General features: G+C 53.4%; 6 protein-coding genes across 6 annotated transcripts; 3 read left to right on the top strand and 3 right to left on the bottom strand.

Moving 5' to 3' along the window:
* Window positions 1-1258: 1258 nt before the first annotated feature.
* Z517_10421 (uncharacterized protein) lies at window positions 1259-4570 on the bottom strand (the record flags this gene model as incomplete). Its single annotated transcript, XM_013424033.1, has 1 exon — window positions 1259-4570. One exon carries the CDS (start codon window positions 4568-4570, stop codon window positions 1259-1261), a length of 3312 nt encoding a protein of 1103 aa, XP_013279487.1.
* Window positions 4571-5402: 832 nt separating this feature from the next.
* Window positions 5403-6778, top strand: Z517_10420 (uncharacterized protein; the record flags this gene model as incomplete). Its single annotated transcript, XM_013424032.1, has 4 exons — window positions 5403-5511; window positions 5576-5614; window positions 5667-5764; window positions 5819-6778. 4 exons carry the CDS (start codon window positions 5403-5405, stop codon window positions 6776-6778), a joined length of 1206 nt encoding a protein of 401 aa, XP_013279486.1.
* A 1598-nt stretch (window positions 6779-8376) lies between these two features.
* Z517_10419 (uncharacterized protein) lies at window positions 8377-9930 on the bottom strand (the record flags this gene model as incomplete). The annotated part of the gene is made up of 2 exons (XM_013424031.1): window positions 8377-9456; window positions 9514-9930. 2 exons carry the CDS (start codon window positions 9928-9930, stop codon window positions 8377-8379), a joined length of 1497 nt encoding a protein of 498 aa, XP_013279485.1.
* A 617-nt stretch (window positions 9931-10547) lies between these two features.
* Z517_10418 (uncharacterized protein) lies at window positions 10548-10863 on the top strand (the record flags this gene model as incomplete). Its single annotated transcript, XM_013424030.1, has 2 exons — window positions 10548-10645; window positions 10695-10863. The coding sequence occupies 2 exons, from the start codon at window positions 10548-10550 to the stop codon at window positions 10861-10863; spliced, it is 267 nt and encodes an 88-aa protein (XP_013279484.1).
* Window positions 10864-11821: 958 nt separating this feature from the next.
* On the top strand, window positions 11822-13984 carry Z517_10417 (uncharacterized protein; the record flags this gene model as incomplete). Its single annotated transcript, XM_013424029.1, has 2 exons — window positions 11822-13532; window positions 13644-13984. 2 exons carry the CDS (start codon window positions 11822-11824, stop codon window positions 13982-13984), a joined length of 2052 nt encoding a protein of 683 aa, XP_013279483.1.
* Window positions 13985-14386: 402 nt separating this feature from the next.
* On the bottom strand, window positions 14387-16324 carry Z517_10416 (uncharacterized protein; the record flags this gene model as incomplete). Its single annotated transcript, XM_013424028.1, has 1 exon — window positions 14387-16324. One exon carries the CDS (start codon window positions 16322-16324, stop codon window positions 14387-14389), a length of 1938 nt encoding a protein of 645 aa, XP_013279482.1.
* Between the last annotated feature and the right edge of the window lie 955 nt (window positions 16325-17279).

Raw genomic sequence — 17279 nt, 5'->3', positions numbered from 1 at the left:
TTCTCTTTCTCTTTCTCTTTCTCTTTCTCTTTGTGTGTGTGTGTGAGTTTAGAGTTCAGAGTTTAGGAACGTATATAGTGATGTCTGGCGGTTGAGGTGTCTGAGTTCTTTGTACCTATGTATGTATGTAATAGGTAGGTAGTATTATTGGAGTTACTGTCGGTTCGAATGGTCTTCCACCGGAGTATTAGTGTGATGGAATGGAATGTATTTCAATGCTTGCAGATGTGAAAAACCTGATGTACCGCTGGACAGACGGGCAAGGGAGTTTATAGAGTCATATATATACATACACACATACATTTCCACATGGTACTCTCATGCCATGCGTACATATACATAATCTCGCAGGGAGGGCCGGTAGGTAGATACCCAATCGCCTCGCCTCGCCGCATTGTGGACATGACCCAAAGAAGAAATCTACGTCATTTCTTCGCGGTATTGTTCCTTACCTATCATACCTACCGAGCTACCTACCTACCTACCCGCCTAGTTAGCAAGTACCAGACCCTCCCAAAAACCGCTCACATCGCCTTCTCTCCCGAAAGGACGCCGCTTCGCTCTGGAGGGTGCAGAGTGGAAGTCGGATGTGGGGGCGTGGGACTGACTCTAGCAGTGGCACTGACAAAGCGAGCGAGTGAGGGACTTTTTTTCCCGTCTTTGCAAAAGCTGACTGGCATCATGACACCAGATGAGAGAATAAGGCCATCGAAAGAAGGATAGTGAGACGGTCGCTGATGGGAGAGCTATGACGTCATGTCGTTCCTGGCGAGGCTGCGCGGTTGACGCCATGCCAGATTGGGTACCATGTCACGTGCCAGTATTGGTCTTGCCTACTCAGTCTCGTTGCACGGGAAAGGCAGTCGTATACGAGGCTTTGCAGTGTGATTCACGGTATTTCCCAGTTGAGGTTTCCGCATGGCATGCAGAACAGACTGAGTCTCGGTCGTTGGATCCTCTTCTCTTAATCGTGACCCTCGTACAAGTGTAATTACTTGGTCCAGCCTCGTCGTGGGCAAGGTCGAGAGCCCAATGCCCACCATACCAAGCTCTCCCGTCCGTGGTCTATTCTGTGGTGGCACTGACTCTCTATTACGGAGGATACACAGCATAGTTTCCATGAAAGTGTGAACCCAATTCTTGGAAGAACAGGAAGATCCAAAAATTGCAGGGCTCTTATCTGATATCGTACGGATCTAATGCATTGCCGGTCTCGTGCTGTATCCAAGGTGTGTCCAAAAACGAGATATCAACACCCTCAAAATTGCTTCTCACTGAGAAACGCTTCGAGGATTCGCTTCTTGCGAGCATCCAACGCCTTCTTGTCTTTCCCTTTGAGCCTTGCCTCGGTTTCAGCCCGAAAGACCACGGGCGCAAATACCTCGAGGTATGCGTCAACAAGCTTCTTTCGTCGCTCTGTAACCGCAACCGCCCCATCCACCTCCGTGCCCGCCTCTGACTTCGCAGACGAAGACGACACGCTGTTTGTGCGCCGTCGACGTAGTGCCGGGAAGAGGCTTCTCTTACTGGGTGCTTCCGACGTGGTTGTCGAAAGACGATGTCCGGAGTCGGTGGAGACGGTGGACGCCCTCGACCGCCCAAAGGAGGTGCGATGTGACGAGGTCGGCGTGGTCGGCGTGGCCGATCCAGGCGCCGGAGCACTGTTCATCATCATTTCGTTGACGATTCTGACGAGCAAGAAGGTGATAAACGTCAGCGACACGCTGTGCACCGCAGAAGAAGACACTGCATCCATGACCATATCCTGAATCTCTTGTGGTGTCAGCTGTGTCTTTCCCTTTTCCAAAGTGCTCAGTCTTCTCTCGACCTCGGCCCAGGGCCCAGCAGGGACGATTCCGTCTCTCAACGATTGAAGGAAGGAAACCAGTGTTTCGGCGAGCACTTCCAGTCGAACAATGCTCGGTATGTCGAGGTTGAAATTCATGTCCAACCGATTTGCCGTGTCCAATGCTTCCCTGACTCCGGCCAACATTTCAGACCGTTCTTCGCCTTCGGGCAAGGTCCAAGTGTCACGGCCGAAAGGCCAAGACGCTCCTCCATTCTCACGTTGCCACGGCGGCGTTTCCCCTTCGTGTAACATCCCCCATTCAGCTGCCGAACGCTCAATGTAAATGGGAAGAATCTCGGTGAGTGTATACAGTTCCTTGGGTGCCGAGTGATGTGCAGCTGAATTTGTGGTTTCTGTGTCGCTTACTGAGCCATTCGCTTTTTGGTGCTGTCGGAACTGCCGGGCACCGCCTTCAGGGGCTAGCACCAATTCATCCAGCGTACGGTAAAACGATGACTGAAGCCATGTGCCTTTGACGGGTATGAAGTGATCTCGACCATTCTCGACTCGGAGTACAAGCACATCTTCGAGGTCTGCCTCTCCCTCATTCAAGTCGTGTACCAACTCGCCATCCCAGATGTCAATAGTCAGGTCAATAACAGTGGTTTCACCCGGGGACAGGACGATTTCACGTGTGCCGTTGTGCTCACCACGCTCGGATGGATGAATAGTGCCAGGTTCGACGCTGAGTTCGAGCCATCTCGGTACAGCATGCACACCTCTGCCAGGTTCTGGTGGGCGTTCCACAAAAGAAAACGTGGCGTTGATTTGCCCCGTGTTCGCTATGGTGACCATTCTCGTCTTCCTAACACCATAACGCACCTCACCAAAGTGTACGACATTCATGTCTGCCGGACCGTCAGCGTTTGGTATTGGCTCTTCGGAATGATTGTCCACTACCACTGTTACCGACGGACGGCCCTCGTTCTCTGCCTTGTCCAACTGTTTCGCAACATCCTGGTGTACTTTTGCCTTCAATTCTGGTATAACGGCGTCGTACAATATGGTGAAGACCGCGTTCAGTGGCTTGTGGTCTGATGACAGTATCCGTTGGTGTGAGATGTAGTTGTTGAGCTCAACCATGTCTCCATATTCCTCGTGCGACTGTACAAGTTCTGCATCGTGAAGCACATCTTGTGTCTCGTCGTATTCGTCGCAGTCATCACCATACGCAAGCCCATCTGTATCAGGATCGTAGTCGAATAGGACGTCGTGCTCTGCATTGGCCTCGTCGATCCCGCGGGCCCTCATCGAAGCATCCTTCTTACGAGCTTCTTCGCGCTGTCTGGCCCTCTCCTCATATATGTCCTTGTCACGGCGAGTTCTGTACAGAATCCGGTCGCACCAGCTAGGGCTTCTCTTCTTGTCTCCCGAGTCGAACATCCCAACACTACCCACATCATATTTGTATGTGGGCAAGAAATTTATGTCTCCTTCCCGCCATCCTTCGTGGAATGCCTTGCCTAGCCTTTGTTGCGCGCGCAGTTGATCGTGTGCCAGCAAAGACTGAAGAGTGGTATGGAGAGAAGCAGGGTCAGATTTGGGGTCTAGTTCTGGTTCGGCGGTGCTTTCGCTAGCTGGTCTTTCTGCATCCTTGTATTCGTAACGTGGATGCGGAGCTGGCAGTTGCGAGTCGCTTGTCGAGGCAGATATGTAACCCAGCTCACTGTCGATCTTGCGCTTCGACTTGTTTTGGACGTCGTACTCGTTCTGTGTGTGCAGCAAAAGCAATCTCCTGACGTCCTGACCGGGAATGTCGTCCAGGCGATAGTTGAGGTCGCCAAACCAGAATGCAAAGTCCTCGTCTCCAATCCTTTCCTCCTTGGGCTCAATGACCTCACTGTCTGTGATCGGAGAAAAGCGGGTTTTGCTCAAAATCTGACTGGTATCCCAGATCCGGCGAGCCAAAGCTGCTTGGTCCGCGCCAGCGGCCAGATGACAGTTGATAAAGCAGAGTTTGGTGGCCTCTGCAACCACGATCCTCGCGGCCACAGCACCTTTATTGCCGAAGTAACCCATCAGACCAGTTCCGACCGACGTCGTACTGACTGAAGTAATACTGGGCGCTAGTTCCGGGGAAGCAAAGATGAGGAGAAGCAAGCCAAAGAGTTGTTCTTCGGCTACTTTCTTGTAACCCTTTGGCAGAGCTCTTCGCAATGACTTCTTCCACTTCTTCGCAGGGTTGGGGTCTGTGTAAGGTTTGATGGCTTCGGTCATGGAAGTCACGTCGATGACTTCCTGTAGTCCTAGCACGTACAGGTCGATCTGCTCGTGGTGGGCCTCTGCCGGACCATCGTGCAGTGGTACGGTAACACTCTTCCTTGTCCTTGCCACACGTTCCTCTTGGGCCTCGACGGACTCGACGGTCTTGTCACTGTCAGAGTCGTCATCACTGTCATCGACCGAAAGGCCTGATAAGTTCTGCGAGAGGCCCTTGACACCACATCCACCAACAAACCAGGCGCCCAGGTCCTTATCAGTTCCACTGAGTGCAGCAACATTCCAAGTACCGACTTTGATTTTCATCGACTTCTTCCGGATATACTCATCCTTTCGAGCCTTGACGGCGGCTGATAGTGATTGAGGCCCAGACCGATCAGCTTCATTTGGTTCGGGCGAGGGCGGATAAGTGCCTGGCAGTGTCGTTCCCGATCCCCAAGGATCCCCGGATCTCCATGGTTTTGGTGAGAGATAACTCTCCTCGCTAGCTCTTGATGACATTGCCGTCAGTTACTGTTAGTCTCTGTTAACTCATTGTGGTTGGATGTCGAGAGCCAGCTCAAGTCGACATGGATATCACCGTCGTGGAGGGGTAATCCGGATTCTGTTGAAGCGTGACTCTGTTGAGCAACCGGTATACTATTGCTAAAGACTGTACCGAGTATGAATGTGGTTATAGTCGGGGTCTCGTGGGTATTTGATCCCTCAGAAATTGAGTCGCGTGGGCAGGTCATGACATCTTTCTCAAACTCCGGAAGAATGTTGGATGAGCTCGGATGACACAGCCACACCATCACCACCAATTGGCCTCTGTTGCAATCAATAATCAGCAGGGACCATGTTTTTAGGGGCCCAAAGGGTCGCCCGGGGCTTGATGCTTGCCACAAGAGGCGGGAAATGATGTCGCTGTTTGGTGCGGCTACCCACAGACCACAGATCCGCCAAGCTTAGCGCCTAGCGAGCCTAACCGAGCTGCCCATCACACGCCCCGGTGCCCCCTAAGCTCTTTCTAAGCTGCCTCCCAAGTAACTCGTACAGTGCTCCTTTGTGGGATAGGCGCCTACCAAATACCCCTAGGCTCTGGCTCTGGCTATCATTGGGCTCCTAAGTACCTAGCTACGCACTACACTCCAGATGTCTACCTGCGTCATCTCTTTATGGTCACAACCGACAACAATGTCCAGGCGCTGATCTCAGGACCATCGTTACCCAACATCACATCATGGAAATCTTCCAGAATTCCATACTGGTTCTATTCAATCCCTGACCGCACCCTGCTTATCTCTACTCACAATGCTTGCATTGTTGTCGATCATTGAATCCCCGTTGCACCATGAATACCCGTCCCGTCATCGATGACTCTGCTGGGCCGATTGCGCTTTCAGCCTCGTTCAACAGCGATGCGAGCTGTTTCGCCATTGGCCTCGACTCGGGCTTCTGTGGTATGTACAGGGAACCCCTTCAGACCCGTGTAATGGTCTGGGCGAATGTTGATGTTCTCTCCAGTTTTCAATTCGGATCCCTGCGAACTCAAGGCTTCCAGAGGTACGATCTCTCCGACGCGTTGCGAACCCTCACATTCTAATCCACGCCATAGATCTGAATGCCGGAATCGGTACAGCTGAAATGCTGGGGCGATATAACTATCTGGCCTTGGTTGGAGGTGGAAAGAACCCAAGATGGCCTCAGACCAAAGTACGAAGTGAGACACCTGGATGAAGAGCCCGGAAACTGATATATATTTGGCAGGTTATGATATGGGACGACGCGAAACAAAAAGTTGCCATCACGCTGGAGCAAAAGACCGCCGTGCTACGAGTTCGCCTGACCAAGTCGTGGATCGCCATCGCCATCCAGAATAGCATCAACCTCTATAAGTTCTCCTCGCCTCCTGAAAGAACTGCCATATTTGAAACTGCAGACAATCCGCTGGGTCTATGCTGTTTGGGCTCCAGGATTGTTGCTTTCCCCGGCCGGTCGCCAGGAAAAGTACAGCTTGTGGAGCTGGGGTCGGGCAATGTAAGCATCATCCCAGCGCACACGTCTGCCTTGCGAGCGATGGACCTGAGCAGGGACGGACAACTCTTAGCTACTGCCAGTGAGACGGGCACATTGATTCGTGTCTTCTCGACCGCAAATTGTACCAAGATAGCAGAACTGCGTCGTGGAGTGGACCCGGCCTATATTTTCAGCATAGCCATCTCCCCTGACTGCAATATGCTCGCCGTGACGTCGGACAAATCGACCTTACACGTCTTTGATCTGCCGCCAAATCCCTCTTCACAGTCGCAACCCACCAGCCCACTCAGCCCGACCTCTCAACAACGCCGCTCTCAGTCACCACATATTCCCGCCTTGCCTGAAGAGGAGCCAGCGACGAACCAGAAATGGGGGTTCCTTTCGAAGATTCCCCTGCTCCCCCGAGTTTTCTCAGACATCTACTCGTTTGCTTCCGCGCATTTTGAGATGGGTGATGAGACTGCCGGCTTTAATCAGACGACACTATCCTACTTGCCCGCGCTGGGGTCCTTGCCAAACCGGCCACAGAAGGGGATTCTGGGATGGATTGAAAATTCCACGATCATCTGCATTGGCACGGGAAGAGACGCGCGATGGGAAAGATTCAGAGTTGGCGAAAGACCCGGGGTCGCGGACGAAGGTCAAAGAAGTGTTTGGAGGGATGGATGGAGGAAGTATTTGGGCAGCTGAACGTTACCGACTATGGACTCAGCAAAGACGATCAAGAACGGCACAGTCAAGTATCTGGCCTCTGGCGCACAAGTGACAGTGTCAGACTATGGAAATGGATATCACCAGAGCGCGGACGGATATCAGGCGCTACGAGACAGTGAGAACATTCCACGACGGAGATCAATCGCACTATCCGCCACAATCAAGACGAAAAGACACCTCTCTCGACCTTTTTGAACCGGGAAAGGGGAAGAAGGGGACGAAGACCCACGAAAATCTATACGTTGAGGAGAACGGCTCAAAGGCAAGGTCTACGAGCATTCATCGGGCATTAATGGACGGTCGGACAGACAGGCGGACAGGCGGACAGGCAGACAAGGCCGGCGTTCAATTTTGGATTTTCGGTTGGCACAGGAAGAGAGAAGCAAATGGATCGGCTCTCAAGTCTGGTTGGCGGGTGGGCACGGGGATATATACAAGGTATATCTATATACACACGAATCTCTTTTTCTGGGGGGCAGTCAAAAATGTCTTTTCCTCTCTATCCGTTTCTGTTTCTGTTTCTGTTTCAACTACTTGACTGCCTGCGAGACACACACACACACACACACACAAAGGACAGGGGTTATTTATCGGTAATTTGGTGTACACAGACAAGACGACTCCACTGCTTTTTCTCCTTCTATGTAGCACACCTACCTAAGCACGAGGTACCTACCTACCTACCCTACAGTACTTGCTTGGTTGGGCTCGAGTTCCACGACCGTGGAAACTCCAGAGGACCAAGTCTTGACAAGGAACGGTGAATTGAATACACAAGACGTAAAAAGACAGACAACACACATGCCCTGAAACACCAGCCGCATGACCGCAGGCTAGCATTGCATCATTCAATCACTTGTTCTGTCCCATGCTTCTCCTTTTTCTGGTTTGTTCTCTCTCTCTCTTTTCTTTTCTGCGTTCTCGTCTCCCCTCTCCATCCGCCTCTCCCTCCCGAACTTTCTCGAGTCCCGGTTCTGAATCCAATCCTTCAACCCCATTATCGCGCCCCGCTACCCAACCCCCCGTCCATCTGCCGTACATACCCAAAGCATGAAGGCGCCCGCCCCGGTCCAGGAGTACCGAAAAGGGAGCCAGAAAGCAACAAGAACAGGAACGCCGACTACCATTTCGATTTGATTTTGATTTCCACGCCGCCAGCAGAGAAAAGGAAAAGGTGGACCGAGAGCGACTGCTCACGGAAAGTGAGATAAAAGTGGAGAGTACACAGATACATGCAAATCAAAGCATCTTCAACTCCAAAAGTCCCAAGGCTCCAGCGGTGGAGGTACAAGTAACGGTGGGTATTGCCAATGCTGGGACTGATAAAACTGCTGCGCTGGGTGCAAAGGCAGAAGGTGAAAATGCGGCGGTGCAGGGAATTGCCAGAATCCAGTCCCAGGAGCAGGATCCAACAGACTCGAAGGTTGCTGAAATGTCTCCAGGGCGAAATCAAGGCTCAGAACAGGCGCCGGATCAAGACCAGAATTTGCGTCACGACCAATACCGTGACTAGAGACCTCCCCCAGTCCTCTTTTGCCTCCTCTACGCAGGCGACGACCTCGAGGGGAGGGCCCCTAACTCATCGCCTTTTGGTATTGGAAATTGCCAAATCCTCCTGGTGTCATGGACCCCATCATCCCGGCACTGCCAGTATGGGAGGGGACAGGCGTGTGCGACGAAGGTCCTCCTCCTCCCTGTCCACCTGCCATGCCGATGTTACCGGTCTGTGGGGTTGTCGGTGTTCCGTTCTGGTTGTAAAAGGTCGCGCCATTCATGTTTGGGGTGTTGAAGTCGCGAGCTGCTCCAATGGCCCCTCCTGCACCACCGCCGCCACCGGCAGTATTTCCACCTGTTGGCATCTGCGCATTGAGTCCCCAAACCTGTGAGCGGTACTTGTCCTCCTCGATCGTGCCGTTGAAGATCTTCTCCTTCATCTTGAAGTACACTTGCCCAGTAAGCAAGGAGTCCGAGCCCGCTTGATGTGCTTGTCCGATCCTTGCCACTGCCAGCTCTTCTGCAATGTCTTGAAGACCGGACTTGGTCATTATGCGCTGGACCATCATCGCCGCTTCTTGGGTGAGAGGTTGTCCGCTGTTAACCTGTCCCTTAACACCGGCGTGTTTGAGGATGAATTTGATGTCAAACAGGGAGGGAAAGAACTTCTCCAAATACTTGTGGAACGTGACCTCGTCTTCAGGTAAGGGCTTGCAGATCATGAGTTTCATGAGGTAGCCAAAGTCATAGCCTGAGTGAAAAGAGATCCAATGGACATCAGGATCCAGCACCAGACCTGAGCTGATCAACAGAGCACCAAAGTCATTGGGATCGATGCCGTGCTTCGCGTGCCGTTCAAAGTCGATGCCAGCTTTTGAAAGCATTTGCGTCGACTCTCTCGCATACATATCAGTCTCCAGAGAGAACTTGAAGTTAAACTGCCACGTGCAAGGCGTAGGAAGGACGTTTTGGTGGAACTGAGATTTCTGCGAAGGAGCGGCGTCGGGCGGAGGTAGGGTACCGTCAGGCTTGAAAAGAGTGACTCCTAGCTGGATCATCTTGAGGAGATCAACATTACACCGTAGCGTTTGATAGTGATAGTCGGCCTTCGTGGTGAACTGGCCAATGGGCCGCGCGACAATACCTGGGAATTCGGTGTCCTAAACAATCCATGTGAGCGCAGTTACGGATGACCATGACCGAAGACAGTCGCCTACCATTGCAATGTACGGGTAGATGTCCACTAGCTGTCTCAGCGTCGCCATCTCTTCCTTGAGGTTATGCTTCCAGACATTGCGGATCCTAGCATCGTCCTTGTTCTCCAGAGGCACCCCGAGCCCGTCGTAGGCTTGGTGACCCTGCACTGGACCACCTCTAGAGAATCCCATTTGAGCCATTTGACTAGGAAGAAGGCCGCCATCGAGCATGCCACGCTCAAAGCCATTGTTTAGGTTGCCGGTCAAAGCAAACGGACTGGCGTTGGAGGAGCCAGCGGCGCCGAAGGACGGGGTGCCTAGGTGAGTGGGAGGCGGTAGGGCGCCATGTTGATGTGAGGACGCGTGGGACTGAAGGTGATTTTGTTGGATATGATAAGGTCCGTTTATGGACTGATTTCCATAACGTGGAGGAGCCATGATGGAGTTAGAGGCAATCGAGAGTGCGGAGGAGATGGTGTGATTTCAGACGTGTTCATTGCGGGAATATGAAGATTTGCTGTTGCGCTGGTTATTGGGAAGCGGGTGACTGGCCCATGAGTGTAAAAGTCGAGGCTGCCATCCGCTTTACGAGAGAGAAGGTTGTTGAGCGATCATGGTTTGGTGTTTGTGATTTGCGCAGGACTCGGTGCAAGTTCGATGGCCAATATGCGGCGGGACAAAGTCTGGCCCCAAAGCGCGACATCAAAGGCACGAATGCGCGGCCGTAGTAGAGTGAAGTGTAGACCGCAGTTGCGCTAGTGCTAAATAAATAAGTGTCTGGCAATTCTTTTATTGACGCTTGGCCGCAAAAAGACTGTTGAAGCAGCCTCTATTGCCTCGTAAAACTGCTGTCAGACACAATTCACAAACCACAGAGCTGTTTCAGTCATCACCTGCCCATTGCTTTCCTGGGCCGAAGATCTTGTACCACCATCAAGCTCTCATCTCAAGATACCAACTCGGCTTCACCTCGACACAACTCCCACGTGGGCTCTGGAGCTCCAACATCCGCCTGCTCCTAGTCCTACTCTATCTACCTCGCCTCGCGATTCATCATGGCGCCTCCGAGCAACCCAACCGGCTTCAGCATGAAAGCCTTTACCGATGCAGCAACAAGTAAAGAGTGGCGGGCGAGAGATCCATGGAGCAGACAGTAAGCAAGACAACAGATCATGGCGAAACAAAACCTGACAAGTGCCTAGTGAGGCATGGCGATACACCGGACCTTTCTCGAGATGGAATCGGTTTAAGGGAGCATTCCCCGGATTTGGAATCGCCGTGGTCGCGTTCACGGGTTATGTTATCTTCGAACAACTGTTTCTGAAAGAGTCGCACGGTCATGGTCATGAGGAGAAGTCGGAACACCACTAGACGACCTCGGCAGCAAAACGACTCTCCCTCTGCTCACGACCAAGTGCTGGAGTGAGCCGAGACACACCCAACAGAAAAGAGCGTGGCCCAAGTGAACGGTCATTGTACATATGAGAAAATTGGAGTGGCCATGTGCAGAAAGTGAAAATGAGGGAACTGGCAAAAAGGCAATCCACGCTGGAGAGCGCCTGGTTGGTACAGCGCAGGCACATTCACGTTTTTTCCAAGGGCTGCCTCTCGTCAAGGACATGCAGCCTTGTATCCAATATAGCACAGCCTTGCTCATAAAGGCTTCAGTCAACAACCCGGTTTCGTTGAGATAGCAGGACTTGGATCTACGTGCGAGGAGTTTGCTCGGCCAGAGAGCTGTTTCCCATTGTCTCTGCGCTCTTCTCATCGGGCCACTGTGGGTTGCCTCGTTCCTCGTCCCGCGTCCTCGAGCCTCTGTGTGTATGTAGAAATCAGCCATTTCCCATCACCCGAAACGCTGAGCACCGCACAACCCTAGATATCTCTTGCTCGTGGTCGCCTTCTCTTTCTGATCTCCAAGTGTGGAGTAAGATCTAGACCGCAAATGGCAAACTTTGCCAGGCCAGTCAGAAGTTGGGACGGATTCAGATGCGGAAAAGAGGAAAGCGACCGCGAAGCTGGCGAGTAGCAAGACGTTCTCGTAGACCCTTATCGGCCACTGTCTGCTTATCGTTCGTGGTATAATGCATTTGACAGCGAGCTCTGGATGCTTAGGCCTGGGTTGTTGGTATCGGCTAGAGCATAGCATTGCCCTTTTCAATCGTGAGGAGTTGAAGGTCAGGTTAGCCGCCAACGGGCACACGAACACATATATATCTGTTGGGTCCTGAAGCTCTCCCCTCCTTTCTCTTCCCAACTTCTGCTCTTGTCGCATTGCGTTGTCTGTTCTCTTTCTGTCTAGTCCATCAATACCCTCAGACCATCAGCCATGGTTCTTGAGCGTGTGAAGCAGTTGGCTCAACAGGTCTCCAACACTGTTGCTCCTCCCCATCCATTCGATCCGCTCTCCTCCCTTGAGATCGAGACAGCCGTGTCCCTGCTTCGGTCACAGTATGGCAAGCTGTACTACAACGCCGTCACGCTGTTGGAGCCACCCAAGGCTCAGATGCTGAAATGGCTGGCTGATCCCGATCACACACCCAAACCACACCGTATTGCCGATATTGTGGTCATTTCGCCCGAGGGCAAAGTGTTCGACGGCCATGTCGACCTCACAGAGCGCAAGGTGATCAAATGGGAACACACTCCCGATGTGCAGCCCCTGATCACCATGGAAGATCTTCAAATCGTCGAGCATGTCGTACGCAAGGACCCCGGTGTCATTGAGCAGTGCGGCCTCATTGGCATCCCGCCCGAGGAAATGCACAAGGTCTACTGTGATCCCTGGACTATTGGATACGACGAGAGATTCGGCAACTCGGTCAGACTCCAGCAGGCACTGATGTACTACCGACCACACGTCGACGACTCCCAGTACTCCTACCCCCTAGATTTCTGCCCTATCTACGACTCAAACAAGCAGAAGATCATCCACATCGACGTACCCAAGGTTCGGCGACCACTGAGCAAGGCACCACCGAACAACTACCATGTCAAGTCGATCGAAGAGATCGGTGGCTACCGAACAGACCTCAAGCCGATCAACATCACCCAGCCCGAGGGTGTCAGTTTCAAAATCAATGGCCGCATCATCGAATGGCAGAACTGGTCCGTCCATGTAGGCTTCAACTACAGAGAGGGCATCGTCCTCAACAACATCTCCTTTTTCGACAAGGTAGAGAACAAGGCCCGGCCCATTTTCTACCGGCTTTCACTTGCAGAAATGGTTGTTCCCTACGGGAACCCCGAACATCCGCATCAACGCAAACACGCCTTTGACTTGGGCGAGTACGGTGGTGGATACATGACCAACTCACTCAGCTTGGGTTGTGATTGCAAGGGCAGTATTCACTACATGGACGCCGAGTTTGTGAACAAGGCTGGCGCGGCACAAACGATCAAGAACGCAATTTGCATCCACGAAGAAGACAACGGCATTCTTTTCAAGCACTCCGACTTCAGAGACGACTCTGTGGTCGTGACTCGTGCCCGCAAGCTGATCATCTCCCACATCTTTACCGCCGCAAACTACGAGTACTGCGTCTACTGGGTCTTCCACCAAGACGGCACCGTCCAGCTCGAGATCAAACTCACCGGTATTCTCAACACCTATGCGATGAACCCCGGTGAAGACACAAAGGGATGGGGCACCGAAGTGTATCCCGGTGTCAATGCCCACAACCATCAACACTTGTTCTGTCTGCGCGTCGACCCAAACATCGACGGGCCCAACAACACGGTATTCCAGGTTGACGCCGCCCAGGGTGCCGGTGAACCAGGTTCTGCTGAAAATTTCTACGGCAATGCCTTCTATGCCAAGCGGACAAAGTATACAAACCCCAAGGAGGCCATGGCGGACTACAATGGATCGAGCTCGCGGACCTGGGACATGTGCAACGAGAACAAGCTGAACCCCTATTCCAAGAAGCCCGTGTCGTACAAATTGGTGAGCAGAGAGGTACCGACGCTGCTGCCCAAGGAAGGCTCCCTGGTGTGGAAGAGGGCTGGCTTCTCGAGACACGCCGTGCATGTGACGAAGTGTAAGTTTCTCTCCCGTCGGGCCAACGCCTCCATTTTGCCCTTCACCCACCTCATACCTAACATCGTGCGAAATATGTAATCGGTTGCTAACGATTCTCATCTGGTAATAGACTCTGACGACCAAGTGCACCCTGCCGGACGCCACGTGCCGCAAACCTCGGGCGAACCGTCAATGGGCCTGCCCCAGTGGATCGCCGCGAACCCGACGGCCAAGATCGACAATGAGGACATTGTGCTATGGCACACCTTTGGCATCACCCACTTCCCGGCCCCGGAGGACTTCCCGGTCATGCCCGCGGAGCCCATGACGCTGCTCCTCCGGCCGCGCAACTTCTTCGTGCGCAACCCGGCTCTCGACGTCCCACCCAGCTACGCCAGAACGCCCAGCGAGGTCGCGGCTGGCAAGAACGGATGTGCATGTGAAAAGGACAAGGCCAGCGTGCGGGTTTAGCTGGTGGAAACTTTGTTGCCAAGTTTTCTTTCTCAAATGATTGTCAAGCTGACCTGGAGAGAGCAATGACTTTCTTGGTGTGGGAATCCTGCTGTTTTATTTTATTTTGGGAAGGGGGGGAAAATCGATTGATAATGTGATCAAGGAAATCTGGTTGCTTCTCTGCTTCCTAATGAAATCGGGCATGATACGACGACCTATCTGAGGAGGAATGTTACTTACTCCTTCGAGAGAGGAGTGTACGCAGCAGCATCTCTTGTATTTAACGGGTCGGACGACCACGGTTGTCCTGAGCCGCAAAATATCTATGTATTTGCCTTCCCGCTCGGAATCGTAAACATCTTCGACCAACAGACAAGATCCCGATCAAAGACATGGGACAAGAAGAACGTGAATTCCCTGCTACCACGTCTCCTGTTTGTATCTGCCCACCTTCTCCAGTCTTGCGAGGTACTTCTCCGCATCCTCTTCGGTCTGTATCGGCTCCTCCTCGACAGGAACCATTCCTTGTCCGCTCACAGCCTTGTCTTCGTTCTCGGTGCTCTTGCCCTGCTGGACAAGAGCGTCGACCAACGCCTGCCTGACAGCCTTGGGCATCTGGCCGGAGGATCCGCACACGATGACCGTGGCGGCCTTGTCCCTGAGAAACTGGCAGATCAAGCGGCTTCGCTGGCGCATCCGATCTTGGACGTAGACCTTGGACGTCTGATCTCGGGAGAAGGCGGTGATGACTTCGAGGCCGGCAGTTGGGTGATCTTTTGTCTGAAGCGCGGTCCACTCGTCGCGAAAGAAATAGTCTGACCTCGCGTTGCGGCAGCCAAAGAAGAGCGCCGTCGGGCCCGAGACCTGGTCTTGCATGGCCTTTTCGTGAATGAGTGCCCGGAGAGGCGCGATGCCCGTGCCGGCACCGACGAGGATGTGGCTCTGGTCGGCCAACTCACCCGCCCTGGAGAACCGACCTTCCGTCTTCAGAGAGACCTGCAGCGTGGTCCCCGCCGGCAATTGCGCCAGGTAGCGTGTACACACGCCCTCTCTGATGCGCTTGATGACGGTCCTGTACTTGACGATGGCGACCAACAGTTCGAATTTGGTCGCTCTGTCCTCGGTGCTCTTCAACAGTCCACCGCTCGCTATGCTGAACTGTCTCGGGCGCATTGCCGGGAAGATACTGGTGACTTCCTCCCAAGGCAGATGCACCGAGTCGAACTCCTGCAAGATCTCGAGGATACTCCGCCTGGGACGGGTCGCGTAGTCGTAGTACTCGTCGAGGTATTGCGGGTCCGTAAATTCGAGAAGTCGCTCCTTGTGCATGTCGTTGCTGGTGTAGTTTGCGATGCAGCCAAAGAAGGACCGGCGGGGAATGGCGTTGATGTCCAAATACTCGGTCAGAAGGGCTCGGAGGGTGAGACGGGCGCGGCGGAAGATCGCATCGCTTGCAAGACCGGCCAAAGTTGTGGCCGAAGTCGACCGTCGTGTTGACACAAGGCGGATCGGCACATCCGCGACACGTTGCCAGCCCATGCGGGTGATCAGAGATTCCACGTCCTCTGCGATATTCTGCGGGGAAATGGCGAGCGCGTCACCAGGCATGTAAGAGATTTTTGCCGAGGTTTTGAGACTCATGAACCGAACATCTTGCCAGTGATCTAGCGGGGTGACTCGTTGGTTACACTCCAAAGATACCGAGAAGGAATTCGGAGGAGCGTTGGGTCCAGTGGTAGTTGAAGAAGGCCGATGGTTGCCGTCGGCGATTGACGAGGCGCCAGACGCGGCGGGGTGTTCGGAGGCCCGTTCCAGGCGCCATTTAGTCGGCAGAAGAACATCGTTGGGAATTGGGTCCTGACCGTCTGCGAGGGGGAAGGTGTTCAATACAGTCTCCCGAAACAGTTGTATCCAGCTCAGAAAGGCGCCATCGGTGCCCTCGTCGCCCTGTTCATCAGCCTCGCACGGCTCGACGAGTGGCGAAGCACCCAGCTGACGAAGCCTCTTGTCCAACTTCCTCGCGGCCCAGTTGAACTTGGGGTACGAGGTATCCCCCAGGCCTGCGAGTGCATAGTCAACACCAGCCAACGTGGTGGCGGCGAGTTTCTTGCGGAGGAGGCCGGTCCAAAACCGCCGAGCATTCTCGGGGAAGTCACCCTGTCCCGTGGTGGCGACGACGAAGACTGTGAGGGTGTATTGGTGGAGAAGGCCGTGTGTGGCGGCGTCCAACCCCAGAACATCGGTCCGGAAATGCAGTCTCTCAAGGGTGCGGCCGACTTCTTCGGCCAGGTCTTGCGCCGTGCCGGTTTCTGTCCCGTAGAGGACCAGGGCGGATCTGTCGCGGCCTTGTTCGGTCATCTTTCTCCAAAGCTATGCGGCTCGAGACGAGCATTGTGGAACTCCGGCAAGCTGCGAGAGGAAGCGAACTGTCTCCCAGGCAAGAGACTTAGCCTGGTGGTGGAACAGCATGTCATGACAAAAAAGTCTTACCACCTTCTGTCATGGGGGGTCATTTTTTCCCTCCGATGGCCGGGCTTGGCGTGCCAAGGCGATATGGGACTCCGCCTGCGGCTGAGGCCGGCGGCCCGCGTGGGCATCGAGTGAGTACAAACAAGTTCAATCAGTGCCTCAGATTGGGGAGTTTGTACTTGCATGCAGAACTCGTCTTCCAATCATCTACAAACATGCGCCGGTGAACCAATCCAAATGCAGCCGACCAGCCTGTATCATCTCCGGTGTGCCTCCTCGACTTGATATGCGAGCCAACTAGCAATGGCCATGGTGGTGCGGCGAGTACTCTGGCTGGTCATAGCCATTGTCGTCTCCCTGATAACCCACCATCACCGTCACCATATTGGTGCCGGTCGTGGCCGTGGCCGTGGTCGTGGTCTTGCCCGCCATACTGATCATCATGCCCATCTGGTAGAAAACCCGATATCTTTCTATCCATTGGGATTGATTACATCCGCAACTAGGACCTCCACTAAACCACGAGTGCAAAACCCCCCGTGTTACAGCTGCTCCAGCCGTTAGAGATCTAGGTCATGACAAGCCAAGAGAAGCCAAGATTAATGCTAAGCCAAACGGTGGGAAAAAATGCGCGCCACTTGCACTGAAATCAAAAAGATGTACACAGGAGGCTGACTGTGGAATTCCCGAGATACCTACAATGCGTGCCAAATTAGTTGTGTTAGGGAATCCTTCAGTCGGCTCTGGTTTCCGGGCGCGTGGGTGGAAAGAGGTACGTTCGAATAGTGTCCCTACCATGACCTCGGTGGCTGACGCATCCATCCTCCGGAGAATATGATATCGC

Source organism: Fonsecaea pedrosoi, assembly GCF_000835455.1.
Source record: "Fonsecaea pedrosoi CBS 271.37 unplaced genomic scaffold supercont1.7, whole genome shotgun sequence".
NCBI lineage: Eukaryota > Fungi > Ascomycota > Eurotiomycetes > Chaetothyriales > Herpotrichiellaceae > Fonsecaea > Fonsecaea pedrosoi.
The sequence above is the reverse complement of the archived record's forward strand: the minus strand, read 5'-3'. Positions and strand labels throughout refer to the sequence as shown.